Source organism: Carlito syrichta, unplaced genomic scaffold (genome assembly GCF_000164805.1).
Source record: "Carlito syrichta isolate Samal-C Ts95f unplaced genomic scaffold, Tarsius_syrichta-2.0.1 Scaffold307206, whole genome shotgun sequence".
Lineage (NCBI taxonomy): Eukaryota > Metazoa > Chordata > Mammalia > Primates > Tarsiidae > Carlito > Carlito syrichta.
The window spans coordinates 915,475-931,607 of NW_007251302.1; the positions used below are offsets into that span (position 1 = coordinate 915,475).

General features: G+C 37.6%; 1 protein-coding gene across 1 annotated transcript in view; it reads right to left on the reverse strand.

Annotated features, from left to right (window-relative positions):
* The window catches only part of VPS41 (VPS41, HOPS complex subunit), a gene marked incomplete at its 5' end in the record, with an annotated part of 99,850 nt that overhangs the window by 68,333 nt on the left and 15,384 nt on the right, over positions 1 to 16,133 (reverse strand). Inside the window, 2 exons of the mRNA XM_008064145.2 lie at positions 6,492 to 6,638; positions 7,716 to 7,835. Coding sequence (XP_008062336.1) covers positions 6,492 to 6,638; positions 7,716 to 7,835 — 267 coding nt within the window. The remainder of the gene's footprint in view (positions 1 to 6,491; positions 6,639 to 7,715; positions 7,836 to 16,133) is intronic.

Below are 16,133 nucleotides of genomic sequence, written 5' to 3' on the forward strand. Positions count from 1 at the left end.
AAGAATGGGATCGAGAATGTGAGCTTAAGGCTTAAGGCTGGTGAATAGTAGTATATTTGCTACCACATCAAAGACAAGAGAAATAAAAATTGCAAGTAAATTCATTTTCACAACTGTGTGATAAAAGAAGACAATGATGATCAAGCCATTAATATTTTTTTTTGAAGAAGGTAACTTGCAATTTTAATTGATATAATTTTACTTATTCAGGCATTGAAGACCTTTGTCTTTTAGTCATTTCACATGATTTTCAAATAATTGCTTAAATATTATATAAGTAATATAAACAAGTGGTAATGTGAAAATTAAACTCAGTTCATGTAAAAGATTAAGAGGTTAGTAAGATTACTTAACTTTTGAAAGGTACTTTATTTCCAAATCATATGAAACCTTAATTTACCTTGTACGATTAAAGATTTATCTTGAATAATTAATGACAATTTTTCCACAGTAGAAATAAAATGATTCCTGGCTACTTATTTTCTTAAATTAAACAAAATAAAAAACCTAAACAATGCCAAAAAATCTTTTTTATGAAAGCTATTTTTATTAACCTAACAATTTAATACAAATGATTCGATATATTCTTCCACAACATAATTCTTCAGTATCTTTATAGTAGAGTGGGAACGTCGTATCTGTGGGTTCCACATCCATGCATTCAACCAACCAAGAATCATAAATATCCAGGAAAAAAAAATTCTATAACATTCTAAAAGGCAAAGCTTGAATTTGCTGTGGGCCAAGTACTTTGTTGAATCCTCACAAATGAAGTGATGTATAAGCATTGCATTAGGTATTATAAGCAATCTAGAGATGATTTAAAGTATGCAAGAGGATGTGTGTAGGTTATATGCAAATATTATATCATTTTATATAAGGGACTTGAGCATCTGTGGATTGTGGTATCCGCAGTAGGGAGTCCTGGAACCAATACCTCACAGGTACTGAGGGTTGACTGTATTTTATTATATGCATATACTATAATTAACATACTCAATCCCCTTTTAGGGCAGTAGCTTTCTGTTTCTATCTATCTTTACTGTAAGCAATAGTGCAATCAACCTACTTGCATATAAAATTTTTGAACAGGTTCAGTGGCTCAGCCTGTTATCCCAGTACTTTGGGAGGCCAAGGTAAGTGGACTGCCTGAGCCCATGGGTTTGAGACCAGCCTGGGCAATTTGGTGAGACCTCATCTCTACAATAAATAAAAAATTAGCCAGGTGTGATAGCGCCCACCTGTAGTTCTGGCTACTTGGAAGGCTGAGGCGAAAAGATCGCCCGAGCCTATCAAGTCAGCACTGGGGTGGCTGTGAGTGTGCCACTGCACTCCAGTCTGGGCGATGGAGTGAGACTCCAACTTAAAAAAAAATTTTTTTTAAACTTTTGTTTCCTTAGGAGAAATTCCTAGAAGTAGAATTGATACCAGTGGGTGTGTACCCCTTTCAGAAGGTTTTGTTTTGCTTGTTTGTTTAATTATCTATGTATATCCAGGTTGCTTTCCAGCAGCATTGCAGCAACTCAGTGACTGTATGAGAGTGCTCACTTTCCCTCATGCAGGATGCAAACCCATGGCTGGTTTAAGCCTCTGCTTAGAAGTGATTGGCTCTCTTTTCCCTTGATTGTTTTTTGTCATTTGCCTCCTGTCCATCTCATACAATTTCCCATCTACTTCCTCAGTTTTCCTCAGTTTTAGTCACCTTTTGGTAGACTTTTGAGCTTATAAGTGAGCCGCTCTTCTTTCCAAACTTACTTGCAAAACTACTAAATCGTCCAACAGCCACATTCCACAGTGTCCAATGAAAAATTGTTTTAACGTGCTCAAAGAAGCACATGAGGCGTAGCCTTTCAAATGGTATGAAGTATGACAAAAAAACAAATATGATACCAATACTAGGTAGTACTTTTGGGGCAGCTACTGACACCAGTCCTGAGTTAAGGACTTTGTAAAGACCCAGTAATTTTCCTAAGATTATGGTGCAATGGGAGAGACATAGAAATAAGGCACTTTACTGACATGTGGCAGGGACATACAGAGCAGGGGCATCTATTGACAGAGGAAGAAGCCTTCCTAGAAGAAGTGGCACGTAAGCTGAAGAAGGAGAGACAGGACAGGTGAACAGGGCAATGTGATACCCTGGGGCCTTCAAGTGGAAGTTCAATCAGACAGAAATAGCATGAGAGGAAAGGGGGACAGAGTAGAGGCTGGAGCACAATACAGAGGTCAAATCATGCAGACCTCTGAAAGTTAGGTTTAAGATCAGTCATCCTATGGGCAATGAGAATTCCTTGAGAAGTTTAAAAAGGGGACTGACCTCACCTGGTCTACACTCTAGAAAGATTATTCTAGCTGCACTGTTTAGGACAGAAGCAAGGAGGACAGAATCAAGGAGGATAAAACGAGGGGCAGGGAGACTTAACAGGAAGACAAAGAAGTGGAGATATCTGAGAGGTATTAACAGAACTTGAGGACTAACTGGGGCTCTTCCAACCCTTATACACCTCTGGATGTCAATATTATTATGTCTAATCTAGAGATGAGGACACTGAGGCTCTGAGAAGTACCCAAGACCACATAGCCAGAGGTAGAACTCACACCAAGTCCTGATTGCACCTTGCTGGTTTTGTCACAATCCCTGAGGACAAGGATACAAGACATTACTGACAGCTGCGCATGGCTCTACTTTACTTCTCCTAAGTGCTGTAGTCTGAACTCTTATCTTAGCACCTGTCTCATATAGGTGGGAAGCAGGAGGTATAGGCAGGTGACTAAGTGAGTACTACTATAAGCTCAAGTTCTGCACACAAGCAGATCAGTGATTCTAAGAACCCCCACCATCAAAAGGTGGGTTCTCATGCATCAACACTAATCTGCTTCATCCAGCTGTCTCCTCCATTCACACAGGCAGATAACAGGCATCTCACATGTGGACACAAAGGAAAGCAACTCCTGCCATTTTGTCTCTAAATATGTTCCATCAGCAGTCATCCCATTCCAGTAAAACACAGCTTCATCTTTTAGATCCTTAGGTAACTGATGATCTTAGACTCACACCCAACTGTCCACAAATACTGCAGGGTCTACTCTCAAAATAGATCCAGGAACAGTCATTTCTCACCAGCTTCATTATGATGACCAGAGACACTCTTTTATACTGAAGTGACTGCAGCAGCTCCTTATTGGTCTCCCCTCTTTAGCTCCACACAGCCAGTGATTCTTCTGAAACTCAAGGCATATCACTTAACTGACTCCACTATTCATAGCCCTCTGTTGGCATCCCATCTCACGCAAATTAAAAGCCAAAGACTTCACAAAGGCCGGAGAGCCCCAGCATGCTCTGCTCCTCCACCCCCCTAGCCCATCCCACCCCACTCCTACTTACATCTCTCTCCTCCATACCTGCTCCCCTCACTCTGATGGCTTCCTTGCTATTCCTCAAAAATACATACTCCTGCCTCAGGATTTTACACTGCTGTTCCCTCTACTGCCCTACCCACCCTCCCACTCCCAGTTACATGGGTGGGGCTCCAGATCTCCACCCAAATGACACATTAGTCATTCAAGACACCACCCCAGACCACCCTATTTAAAAGGCACTTGCCTCCAACCCCTTACTTCATCATCCTGTTTAAATGCTCTCCTTGGTATATACCATCATCAACATGGTCTACTTGCTTGCTTGTTTTTGCCTGTCTTCCCTCACTAGAATGTAAATCTCCCAAGGGGGAAGGAATTCATTCATTTGTCTATTCACATACCTGCAACACTAGAACATGTCCTGGCACACAGGAGGCACTTGGTAAATGTTTGCTGGGCAGATGAATGAACAAGTGAAATGGTTAGCTCTAATTGCACACTGTGTTACACTGCTTCTAGTTACTTCTCCCCAATAAGATTCCTCTCTCTCTGAAGAAAAACCATGTCCTTTAACTTCTCTTTCTTCAAGAGAACTTGCTAAGATACTAAACTGAGCAGTGGTCCGCATATAACTAATTCAGACTAAAGAAAATAATCCTCAATAAAACAAAACATTTGACATGCAAATCTTATAGAAGTTGGGTCTTAATTTGGGCACAGAGAGCATTTGTGTTCCATAGCTGCTGGAACAGAGTACCACAATTAGGTGTTTTAAAACAGTAGAAATCTATTATCTTAGAGTTCTTAGGCTAGAAATCTGAAATCAAATTCATCTAGGTGTTGGCAGGACTGCACTTCCACCAAATATTACAGGGGAGGATCTGTTCTTCGCCCCCTCCAGTCTTCTGGTGGCTGCCAGCATTCCCTGGTCACATCATTCCAACTCCTGCCTCCAAAGCGGTACTGCCTACCCATCTTCTGTGGTAGCATTTCCCTCTATGTCTTCCTCATAAGAATACATGGGGTTACATTTAGGGCCCAGCCAGATAATACAGGATAATGCCCCCATCTCAAGATTCTTAATCACATATTCTGCTATATACTTACATAATATTGATGATATATATTTTCCATAAACACTTATTTTGTATATATCATCATATAAAAAATGTTTTGCAGGTCCCAAGAATCAGGGCCTGCTATCTTTGGGGCCATTATTCAGCATACTAGAGAAAGAATGTCTGGTAGTCACCAGTGAACTTGTTATATGTGTTTATAGGCTAATTTTCCTTGTCTTTCACCATAGGAAAAGAAAATCATAACTTTAAAACAAAGTAAAAAGCTACCGGGTCCATTTAAGGAATTTTTAAAATATCAACAATATAAGTTTATTGGATGAGTAACCACACCCATGAGATAGGGAAACTGGGAAACCACTTTTTCTATCCTAGATTATTGGATACCATTTCCTTCCACTTACCCTAAGTCAAGTTGTGTTTACCCAGCACATGAGAAAAGAGAACCTGAATTATATCAACATAAGGGCCAGAAGGACCTTATCACAAGTGTAACAATGCTTGTTTTGGTAATAATAACCACTGCATGAATAATTCTTATGCTTTCTCTTTCCAGAGAAAATTTTAAATAACCTTGTCTCTTTCTTGATTTTTCTAGACCTTTATGGTAGTATAGCAATGACAGCTAACATTTACTAAACAGTTACAATATGTCAGATTCTATACTAAGTTCTTTATATGCAGCACCTCATTTTAAAATATATATATATATTTTTTATTTAGAGACAGGGTCTGTCACCCAGGCTCTGTCACCCAGGCTGGAGTGCAGTGGCACAATCATAGCTTATTGTAACCCTCAATCCTCTTGCTTCAGCCTCCTGAGTAACTAGAATTATAAGGCGTGCACTGCTACACCTGGCTTTTTTTTTAGAGACAGGTTCTTGTTATGTTGCCCAAGTTGGGCTCAAATTCCTGGCCTCAAGCAATCCTCTCGCCTCAGCATCTTGGAGTGCTGAGATGACAGGTGTGAAGCACTGTGTGGGCTCAACCTCATGTTTTTTCCTCCCCAAAATGTATAATGTGAGAACACTTAGTAGCGTCATTTTGCAGATGTTGGCATAAGGTTCAGAGGGAATCATAAAGGAAGGAAATGGAGAAGCTGGAACTGATCTCAGGTCTGTCTGACTCCAAAATTGGAGATCTTCCATTAGACCATTACTGGGGTATTCTTATACCATTTTTACCTCAGCTAATTTTTTGCTTATTTTGCATAAGTTAAGCTACATGTTTTTTTAAAAGGACACAAATAACTCTTGGGTCTGAAGTATCTAATATAACAGAAGGACTAGTAGGCATGAAATAAATGTGAATGAGGTTTGGGTCCTCTTTCATAGAACAGCCAAATTCATTTACTCAGGCACGTAAGGGTCAGATATTTAGATGCCAGAAAATATTCCCAGATCTTATTACTGATAATAAGTCTTAGCCTCTACTCCATCAAATTATTACCAAGCAGCAGGATGATTGAGTTTTAACCTTGTCTCTCCACCACCAATAACTCTAATGAAGAAACAGGGTCAAAGCTAAGAGAAGTGGAAAGAATAATAAAGAGAAGAAAACCTAACTAACCAACAAAACTAACCACTTGTTCCATAAATAGCTAAGGCTAGTTGGGTTGTAGGAAATTTAAAAAAGATCGAAAAGGGTATTATCACATTGAACATGGAAAAGTTCACAAATTGTTTTGCATGACATAGAAAAAGAAATATAGCTTAAAATGTATGCACATGAAATAATTTGAGCACATGAAATAACTGATTAAATGGTAACTAAATTACAGTAATATTCAGGTGAAAATATTTGTGTCCTAGAAGACATTCAACAACTCATATTTCTGGCCAGCATGGTGGCTCATGCCTGTAATCCCAGCACTTTGAAAGAGGCAGAGACAGGTGGATTGCTTGAACTTAGGAGCTTGAGAACCATCTGGGCAATATAGTGAAACCTCATCTCTTAAAACAAAAAACAAAAGAAAACAAGAAACTCATATTCCTGTGGACCATTCTCAGTTGATCTATAATGACATGGACTTATTAAAAAGACAAGCAAAACCACCTTGACAGAAGTCCCCCAGCCGATAATCAGCGTCACATTGTCCTTCCAGCAGAGGCTACAGGGATACATATCTGGGCGGAGACTTATATCATCCCGTGGCACATTGGTGATTCTTTGCTTTGAGATGATGTCAAAAATCTTCACACCCTGGAAAATAAAATTGCAGTAAGCATCTTCTACTTCAGAGAAGGAAAGTAAATGAAATTTATTAACAGCCCCTGTTACATACCACTGATAACCAGTACTGAAAAATATTGACAGTGCTTACTGAGCATGGCTAGAAGTCAAGCAAAGGAAAAGCTTCTGCTCCCCACAAACCCTGTGAGAACCAAAACCACAAGAAAACCTCCACTTTTCTTTCTGGACATAAGAGATTTTATTAGTAGATAGCAGTGGTGACTCAAATTCAACTCAAATATAAAATACACAGATATCAACAACTACATTTCCAAAATGACAGACAAGTAACATTTCTAATTTTATTATTCCAATAAAAATGAGGTTTGTTTTTTTAGAAAGGCTTTGAATCTGAGAGACCAACTATATAAAGAAAACTACACCTGGCATTTTAAAGTTCTCAAAAGGAAACATCAAGCAAGCAATTACCTGAAAATTAACCAGGAGACTACAGGTTTATTTACTTTTACTATGACCCGGGAAGAGTAAGAAAAGTTCAGAATACCAAGGCATATTCTGGGGAGATTTCTACCATTTAAAGCTGAATAGAAACTGATTTACTAAATTATACGTTGAAATTCTAAAAGATATGCTAGATGTCAAAAAGACCCTTTAAAAAACTTTCCGTTAACCCCAATTCACAATGAGTAAACTTTAAGTGCACACTGAAAATTATGAACCACTTTCTAAAAGGCAGGCCTGAATTTCTGCCTGTGATTGATTATACTGGGAGTAAAAGAGAAATCAGCAATATTCTGCACTTGTTTCATATCAACTGTTACCTGTCCTTGGCCAACAGGCAAATGGTATTTTCAAGACCACATTCCCAGTGCAGCCCTTCAATTATTAAGATGGCTTTTCATTTTCTTGGCTACTCTCCATGCCTCAGGTTTCTTACTCTAAAATAGAGTCCAGGATATGTTGGGAATTACTATATTATGGAAGCCAAAGCAATCTAGTTTCTTTAACCTTTCAGGTATGATACTAACAATCAGGCCACTCTTCTGCCACCGAACAAGCATTAGGAAGACGGAGACGTGCTTTTACCATATTATTGGCCCAAGCGATCAGATGGCCTCTCCACTTCACACTCCTTATGTTCCCTTCCCCTTCGTGCAGAACAGAAGACTTCCATCTGTTCATCCAAGACCGTTCAAACAGCAACAACTAGGGATAAATAACATAAACAAAGATTTTAGAAACTGAGAAGCATATATTAGATTCCTTACTATCTTGGTCTAACCATGTGACCAAGTAACAAACAAGTTATTCTCAACATTTTTAGCATAGATTTATAGTAGTATATGATTTGCATTTTAGAAAGAATTCCTAGCACATCTTATCCTGACCAGGACATTAAAGTGTATTTGAGTGTTGAGGTTATTACACAGCTAAGCCACAAGATGGCACCAAAATACCAAGATTCATAGAAAATAATGCACATAAGTTAATCACAAGATTGTATCATGGAAAGCTCTTCAAATGATTGTCCAGGAACTAATTCATTTTGTAAACTGGGAAATCAAAACCTCGTAAATTCTTCCCTGAAAATAAGATATTAGTCACAGATTAAACTGAAATAGAAGCAGTCTGTGTTTTTCATTTAACCCAAGATAAATAATTTTAAAAATGACTTTTGAACAGTAATTCATGTCATAGAATAAGGAAATTTTCTTTAGAATTAAGCTTATTTAATCAGTGAGGGTTTTTATTTTAAAGGAGAGAATCTATAATTTTTATAAAAAATAACTTAAGTCAAAACCCTCTACGACTGATGAAGATGTAATGCTAGGAAGTAATGCATTATTAAGGACACAATAAATATTTTTCTTGATATATTCAATTTAAATACTTTAAGACATTTACATAATATACAACTTACAGGATTTAATCCTGAAATATATGTTTACTCTATAAAAACAAATGCCGATAACAGACTCCATAACAGAATTAAAATTCCTATCATTTGAGGCAATCAGTTCACCTTAGTATATTCTATTTCCCAAACAATCCCCAAAGAGAGGAGTAAAACAGATAGTGGGGAAAAGACAGTAAATTCACATTTCATTTGTATTTCCTAGATATTTTTCTCAATAGTTAGACTACTATAGACAGGAGTACAAAAAAAGTCCTAAAATTAAATATGATATCCATTTTCACTAGTAAGCCAAGTATAGTCACTTTAAGAACTATAAATGTTCAGAGTTTTCTATTATCCATGCAAAAGCAAGGTGGCCTCACAACTTCCACGCTGGAGACTGGAGACAGGAATTTTACTGACAATATTTAGCTCTGTCTTCCCATTAGATATATCTTATCCACTCTCAAAGACGTTCTAACCCACCTCACCTTCTTCCATCCCAGGTTCAATTAGAAATCACCACCACTATGCCTTCTTGCCCCCAAGTTAGAAACCCTCAGGAGTATGTCCTGACTGTGATTCAGCCTCTTGCAGAGAACAGAGCAAGGGAGGCCAATGTGTCAGGCCAAATACAGAGGAAGGATGTTGTGTTCAGAACTTTGAAATTTGGGAAAAGAAAAGAAAGCCAGGGTACAGAGTTCCTACCTCAGAGAAGATCACAATCCACTAGAGATACGCAGCTAACAACGATTATTTTTAAAATGAAGAATTGGTAAAATTGAAATGTGTATCTTCATCTATAGCCTGGATCTGGAGGAGGTGATTATAAGGAATGGGTGAGGCACAGTGAGTGCTCGGTAGCCACCTGCTGGAAAGAGGCTGGCTGGATGGCCAGAAAAGCATGGTGAACGGCATCAAATTCCTTTCCCATACCAATTTCCACCTATCTAAAAATGATCAACGCAGTATTAAGGGGAGGAACAGTTTACACTTGTGTTGGAAAAATTAAATACACCCCAAATTTTAAATGAAAAATTCTGTAAAATATGCAAAAAATAAGAGCCGGTGAAGGCCATGATTTAAATCATTCCCAGAAAAAGACTGCCTGGGAAGTAGTTGGTCAGGTAGGTACCAGAAAGCCCAAAACACCTCCTACACTCGGTGTACAGGGGGCTGAAGTTAAGAGAAGTCACAAATCTCACCCTGAAACACCCTGGGTAGGCCAGTACCGCCAGCCACCCTGAAACACCCTGGGTAGGCCAGTACCGCCAGCACGCCAACTGTCCTGGGAGAGCACAACTGGGAAGGAAGGCAAGCATGCTGGTAACAGGAAGGAACCTATGGGCAAATTCAGTATTGGAAAGAATTATTCAGGGAATAACCTCTCACTCCTGACTTCAAACAAATAAGGCATTCCAAAAACCAGAAAAGAATTTTAAAAGATCTAATTCTTCTTATCATAATTCTTAGCTAACAAAAAATTAAGCAAGAAATCAGTAATAAAGGACAAACACACACACACACACACACACACACACACACACACACACACACACACACACAAAAGGTAAAAAATACTCTTACTGCTTGGGTAAAAGACAAAATCATACTTCAATCAGAGTACTGTAAAATGAGAACACACACACCAAATAAATAAAATAAAATGAGAACACAAATACTACAGACTAAATTTTAGGGGATGCAATCAAAGTTGTAAACAAGAGTTAAGCTATAGATATAAACGTTAATAATAAACAAAAACAGATGTGCATGTACTAGTTACATCATGACAAAAACAAAACATTTCACTGAAGGATATAAAAGGAAAAGTAGATGAATTGAAAGATATATTATGTTCATGTATAATAACACTCAAAATTCTCACGGATGAGCTTAAGTCTCACTATATTAACCTACAATCGTAAGTCCAAAGAAAATTGTAATGAGATTATTTCTAAAAATTCCAAAAATGCCAAAAATTCATTTTTAAAAGTGTGAGAATAACAGATAAAAAAATTTAAATTAAGCAATTTGGGGGGAAGTGTGGATCTGCCCAGCTAGAAAGTATACATTTTATAAAAGTGACAATCAAAACAGCAGGGAGCAATGGTCCTATAATTGATAGATGAAAGAATAAGAAAAGAAAGAACTGACAAAGATGAATCAAAATGACATGGTCAGACACAGGGGTGGGCTTTAGGGGTGGGGAGTGGAGAGGTATGAACAGAGAAAGAGACCACTACTGAGCCATGGTCTAAGGCACCATTTTCCTGAGGAGCCTCTAACATTATGGACTCAAAGTTTTAAAACGACTCCAGGAAGTCCACACCTACAAATTTGTGCTAAAAAATAATTAGATAATTGGAGAAAGATGTTTACAACAGCCAGAAATGGACTAACAACTGGGGAATAACTGAATGCAATGTGGTACAGCACAACTGAAGAGTATGTATCCATTTTAATTGGTTTTATGTAAGTGCATTCATTAACATAAAAAGACATTCAGGGCCTATTAAATTATTAAAAAGCAGTTTACAAACAGTGTTAAATATAAATGCATATTATATAGAAATACATACTATGATAAAAATTTGAAAGATACATGACCAAAACTAATCATAATTCTAGAAATGGGTGAAAGACTTCATATTGATCATTTGTTTTATAATTATTCTGCACTGAATATGTATTTTTATAATGTTAATACATGACTAGGAATGAAAAATCTATTTTCTTAATTTTACAATCAGAATAAAATTAGGGAAATAGCTGAAACAATAAAACAATATCAAAAATTCTTTGGAATTTAAGCAAAGAAGGAATATTTGAGGCATGTTGAGCATGTATTAGAACTTGTTTTCATACACTGTATCTGCTTTTACAATAAAACATTAACTTCTTTTGCTGCAATTCCTACCTAAATGCAAGCTCACGCCAATGGACCCTTTCAAATGTTGCAGTTGGTATGCTCCCAGACATGGGAGGAAGCAGAGGCTGCTGGACCCTGGCCTCCCTTTGTCTCTTGCTCTAGCTCAAAAAAATTTCCAGCAGAGGGCAGAAGAAAAAGGAAGAATTCAGGCCACCTCAGGGTTGATTCCACTAAACCTTGTGGACCCTGCTGACATGGACCAAAAGAGCAAAGCAGCTTTCCCCTCAATTGGTATGTTTATAGTGCAGACAGGCTCGTGCCATTCTAAGCAACTGATGTATGTTGGAAAAAAAAAAAAACCTATACTACAGTAAATGAAACACATTTTAACTAATCAACATCACAACTTTTGATGGAATTATGTTCTTTTCTGATGTTTTAGGGGAATTATTTTGTAAGTCAAACAATTTCTCTCAAATTTCTTGGTGCTGTATGTTTTATGATCACACTGGTTTTATTATAGCTTGCTCACTGAAATTCATGTTTACCCCGCATCTCTCCAACAGATTGTAAATGCACTGGAAAAAGAACCATATCTTATATTTTGCTAGACACATAAGGTATGATAAATATCAGATATTAAGAAGGCTTTCCTAGGGTACCAGTGTCAATTCTTTCCTTCCCGGTCAATACACACAATGTGTTTGCTACAGGAGGAGCTATGTAATTCCTCCAAACCCTTCAGTTACTCAGTCCATCTTTAGTGAGTATGATAATATTCCTAGGTTATTTTGAACACATTAGCATCTGTCTCAATGTAAAAATTTCAACAGAAAGATCCCAATGACTACTTCATACAAGTATCACAACCTTGCTTTTAGAAAGGGCTCATTGGTACTGCTCCCATGTCCAGTCTTGCTTCTAATGTTCGTCTACTTCCCTTTACTCAAGACCAGAGGATAGAACTTGTCCACAGCTTGCAAAATTTTGAAAACTAGTTTTAGATTAGTCTTCGTTTGTTAGATTAAAGTAATTGCAGTTCCTTTATTTCTGGGACACTATGTGGCTATGCATTTGGCGTGAATGGGGGTGATCGAAATGGATCTGTGTGCCTGCAGAAGGCTTCTTCCAGCTCTCCCACCTGGCCTGCTTATCTGCTCTCCATCACCTACCTGGTCCCTTGTAGCATTATTTCTGTCTTTCCTCTGCACCCCACTTTGTCCTTTACTCATGAGTCCAATTTTCCTGTTCCTACGAAGGATAAAACCTTAAATGTCTGCTAGTAATTGTGGAGTCATTCCCATTACCGTCCTCGGCAACTCTTGTGCAGGATTTGAATTACTGTATTTACTCCATAGGACATAAGAGTTTTATACAAAAGGAAGAAGGACTAAATGATCCACCTTTCATTTGCTTTTTTATCCTAATCTATGGAAATTTCAAGCAGAAACACATTTCCTGGTGGGAATACCAAGGAAAGTTCTGCTTTGGTGATTTAAGAAAAGATGAACTACTTTTCTTACAAACATTCTATATTAATTCAACTACCACAAAGCTATCTGCCTATATTTCACTGACATTTTCTAGTATACATTTTTTTCTTCTAGTCATGAAACTGCCCAAAGACCTACTGAGCATGAATGGTCTACAAAGCATATTAGAACAAACCACCTTAAAAGCAGCTGCTTAATTTATATGGTTCATCTTCTACATTCTGTAATATTGAATTGTCATTATCACAATACGGAGAGCAATTTAAGCCCAATGGAAGTCAAATATATAGAAAGGAAAAGCTGTTTCTAAGAAGTCTATTTTTTGTTGGAGAAAGTATTTTAGGGCTTCATTTCCCATAAATCCAGATTCTGGCAGTCAGCACTCTCAGTACATATATTTCAATAGGAGCCCTCACATCCTCAGCAATATACTTTATTCTCCTATGGTTTGTGCTGATAAATCTATCTAGTGCTTTCCTACACTGCAAAGTGGTATAAGGATGCACAGTCCAGAATCTCCCACATATGTGGCAAGATTCCTATCAGGCTGTCTTAAAGTCACCAATTCTGGTTGCCTAACGCTGGTCATTACCTATCACCCACTCTTCCCTGGTGAAAGAAAGGATTATGTTTGTCCCCATTTTAATCATCTTTTGATCGTTCACTTTATTTAGCACTTGGCTCCTTCAGGCTCCCTAAATATCAGCCACACTGCTAGCTTTGAGGCAGACAAGAAAGCAGGAAAGACTGAGCAGGGGTTTTCAGCGTGTGGTCAAGCCTTGGACACAAGGTCTGTTCCTACAGGAAGAACCAGGGTCGTGAAGGAAACAGAGCCCACAAAAGATAACCTGTGCTAAGTCTGAGAAGGTGCTGGAGTTCAAGATAATACTCTAGAGAAATGAAGAAAATTAGAGCATGCCAAAAAACACTGTTTCAGCAAAAAAACAAAACAAACAAACAACAACAAAAGGGGCATAATGTTGGGAAAGACTTGTTACAAAAGGATTTCAATATCCCAGATTAAATGAAAAGCATCATGAGCAAAATTTTAAAGCCAAGGAGATAAGTGAAAAAAACAGGAATGAGTGTGGAGAAGACCTGACACAGTGGTTAGCTGCTGACAGCAGACGGGATTCTTGAATCCTGACAGAGGCAGGAGAGACCAAGAACCCAATAGGGCAGGTTAGTGCCCTTGCCTTGCTTCTTGCTTTGGCTCCCCACCAAAGTGTAAAGCACACAACTTTTCTAGACACCACCAACACTTTCACTATTTCTATCAAGGAAGAAAACGAAACATGTAGGAAGAAAGAGGAAATTTCCCAAGTATATTATTGCTTTAAATTCAGTGATTATTTTCTGGACAATTTATAATCCTTCAGTCTCATCACTTGAAGGCAATTTAATATATTTAAAAGAAGATATATACCTTGCAAAATTCTACTATAGAAAATCTCTGTGCATAGGATTCCTACAGGCTACTACATCAGCCAGTTGCTTCTAAGTAATAGTTTAGAAAACACAATTCCAATAAAACACAGACTTGGGAGAAGCCCTGAAAGTTAACTAATTTTGTGAAAACTATGTAGACAAATGAGTGTTTTTAAATTGAAAGATCACTGTATCAACATGAGGTAAAAGTTAGTTTAATAGCCAAGTAATCCAAGTTACTGGACATTCCAAGAGAACAGAAGTTAAACATTAGAAGTGCCACTGAGAAGCAGGTTCCCTTATATTAAAAAACCAGAGATGACAGATATAAATCTATGTACCAACCTACCCACCTGTGTGGATTCAGCAGTCAACTCAGCATGTGAGAAAGGCTTTTATTTAAATTAGCAATCTGCAATTTCTGTATATGCAAACATCTAATTGTGGACGCAATTTTAGAATACACTGGGATACTTACTAAGTAATATTACCACTTTTAAAAAGTCTTCCATACGGATCCCACAGATTTAATAGAGCTGATTGTTACCATCAAATACCTTGAGTCTCTTTTTCAGTTTGCAACTGTCTGAGGGTTCATTTCCTGGGGCTTGGCTAAGGTCAAACCCCCTCACCAGCAGAGAAGAAAAAAACACAAAAGTCATCCACTAAGAGATTACACTTGAATGAAAGTTCTTTATAAACAAATATCTCTAACTACAGCTAAACTTAATCTCACTCATAGACGACTGGTGAGAGTTCCTTGTACAGTGAATATATAACAAGAAATACAAAACTGCTAAGCCTTGAATAACATAAGAAGTTACCTGAGCACACAGGTTTATGTATTTGAACAAGTCCTTCACTCAATTCAAAGTCAAGCAAAAGAAAAAAAAAGAAAGATCAAGACATTATCTGCAGAAGAAACCAAGTCAAATGACCCCACCTTCAAGCATCCTAATCCATTCTCTTTTTCAGTTTATGAAAAACTTCAAGCATCATAATCCATTCTCTTTTTCAGTTTATGAAAAACTGGCATTAACTGGACACATTGCTCAGTCACTGATAGCTTCCATGGAAGTGGCAGAATTGATGGTTTTGGGGCAGACACATCCACGTGGTAACAGATATTCATCCTCTCTACACACTTCAGTGTCCACTCTAAAGTCTCATTTGGACTCCTGTATAATGCCCTCCTGGGAACAAGAATAATTACTCCAGATTTAGCCAAAATTGGAGAAAACGCTGCAGGCTATTCAGTAAGCAGCACTAATTTGTGCTCAAACTGACAATAAATATCAAGTGGACAGCCTTCATTGTCCTGGCTTCTGTAGTAATATTAAAAGCTGCCTTGAGCAAAGAATACAATCAGACAAATCACAAAGGAAGATATAAAAATGGCTAACAAATAAAAATGTTCAAACTCACTACTAATTCAAAATGTTACAAAATAGAAAAATTAATTTTTTAATATATCAGATTGGCAATGAGGATGTGCTAAAATAGGCACTCACACAGCTAAAGTTGGCATGTTTTCTAGAATACAATTTTGCTTGGCAGTATATACAGTATATCAAATGCCTAAAATATAGTCCTAACCTTTGACTCAGTAATTCCAATCTTAGGAATCAAAGGGAGGAAAACATTCAGAGGAGTAGATATAAGTTCATGCCCAAAGATTTCAAGCTTCACTGAAGTAAGATTTATGACAACCACAGTGGATACAGAATAAAGGTTCAATAATAGGAGAATGGTTACCTATCACCCACTATTTAAGAAAATTAAATTAATCCATAGGATGGAATATTAAACAATTA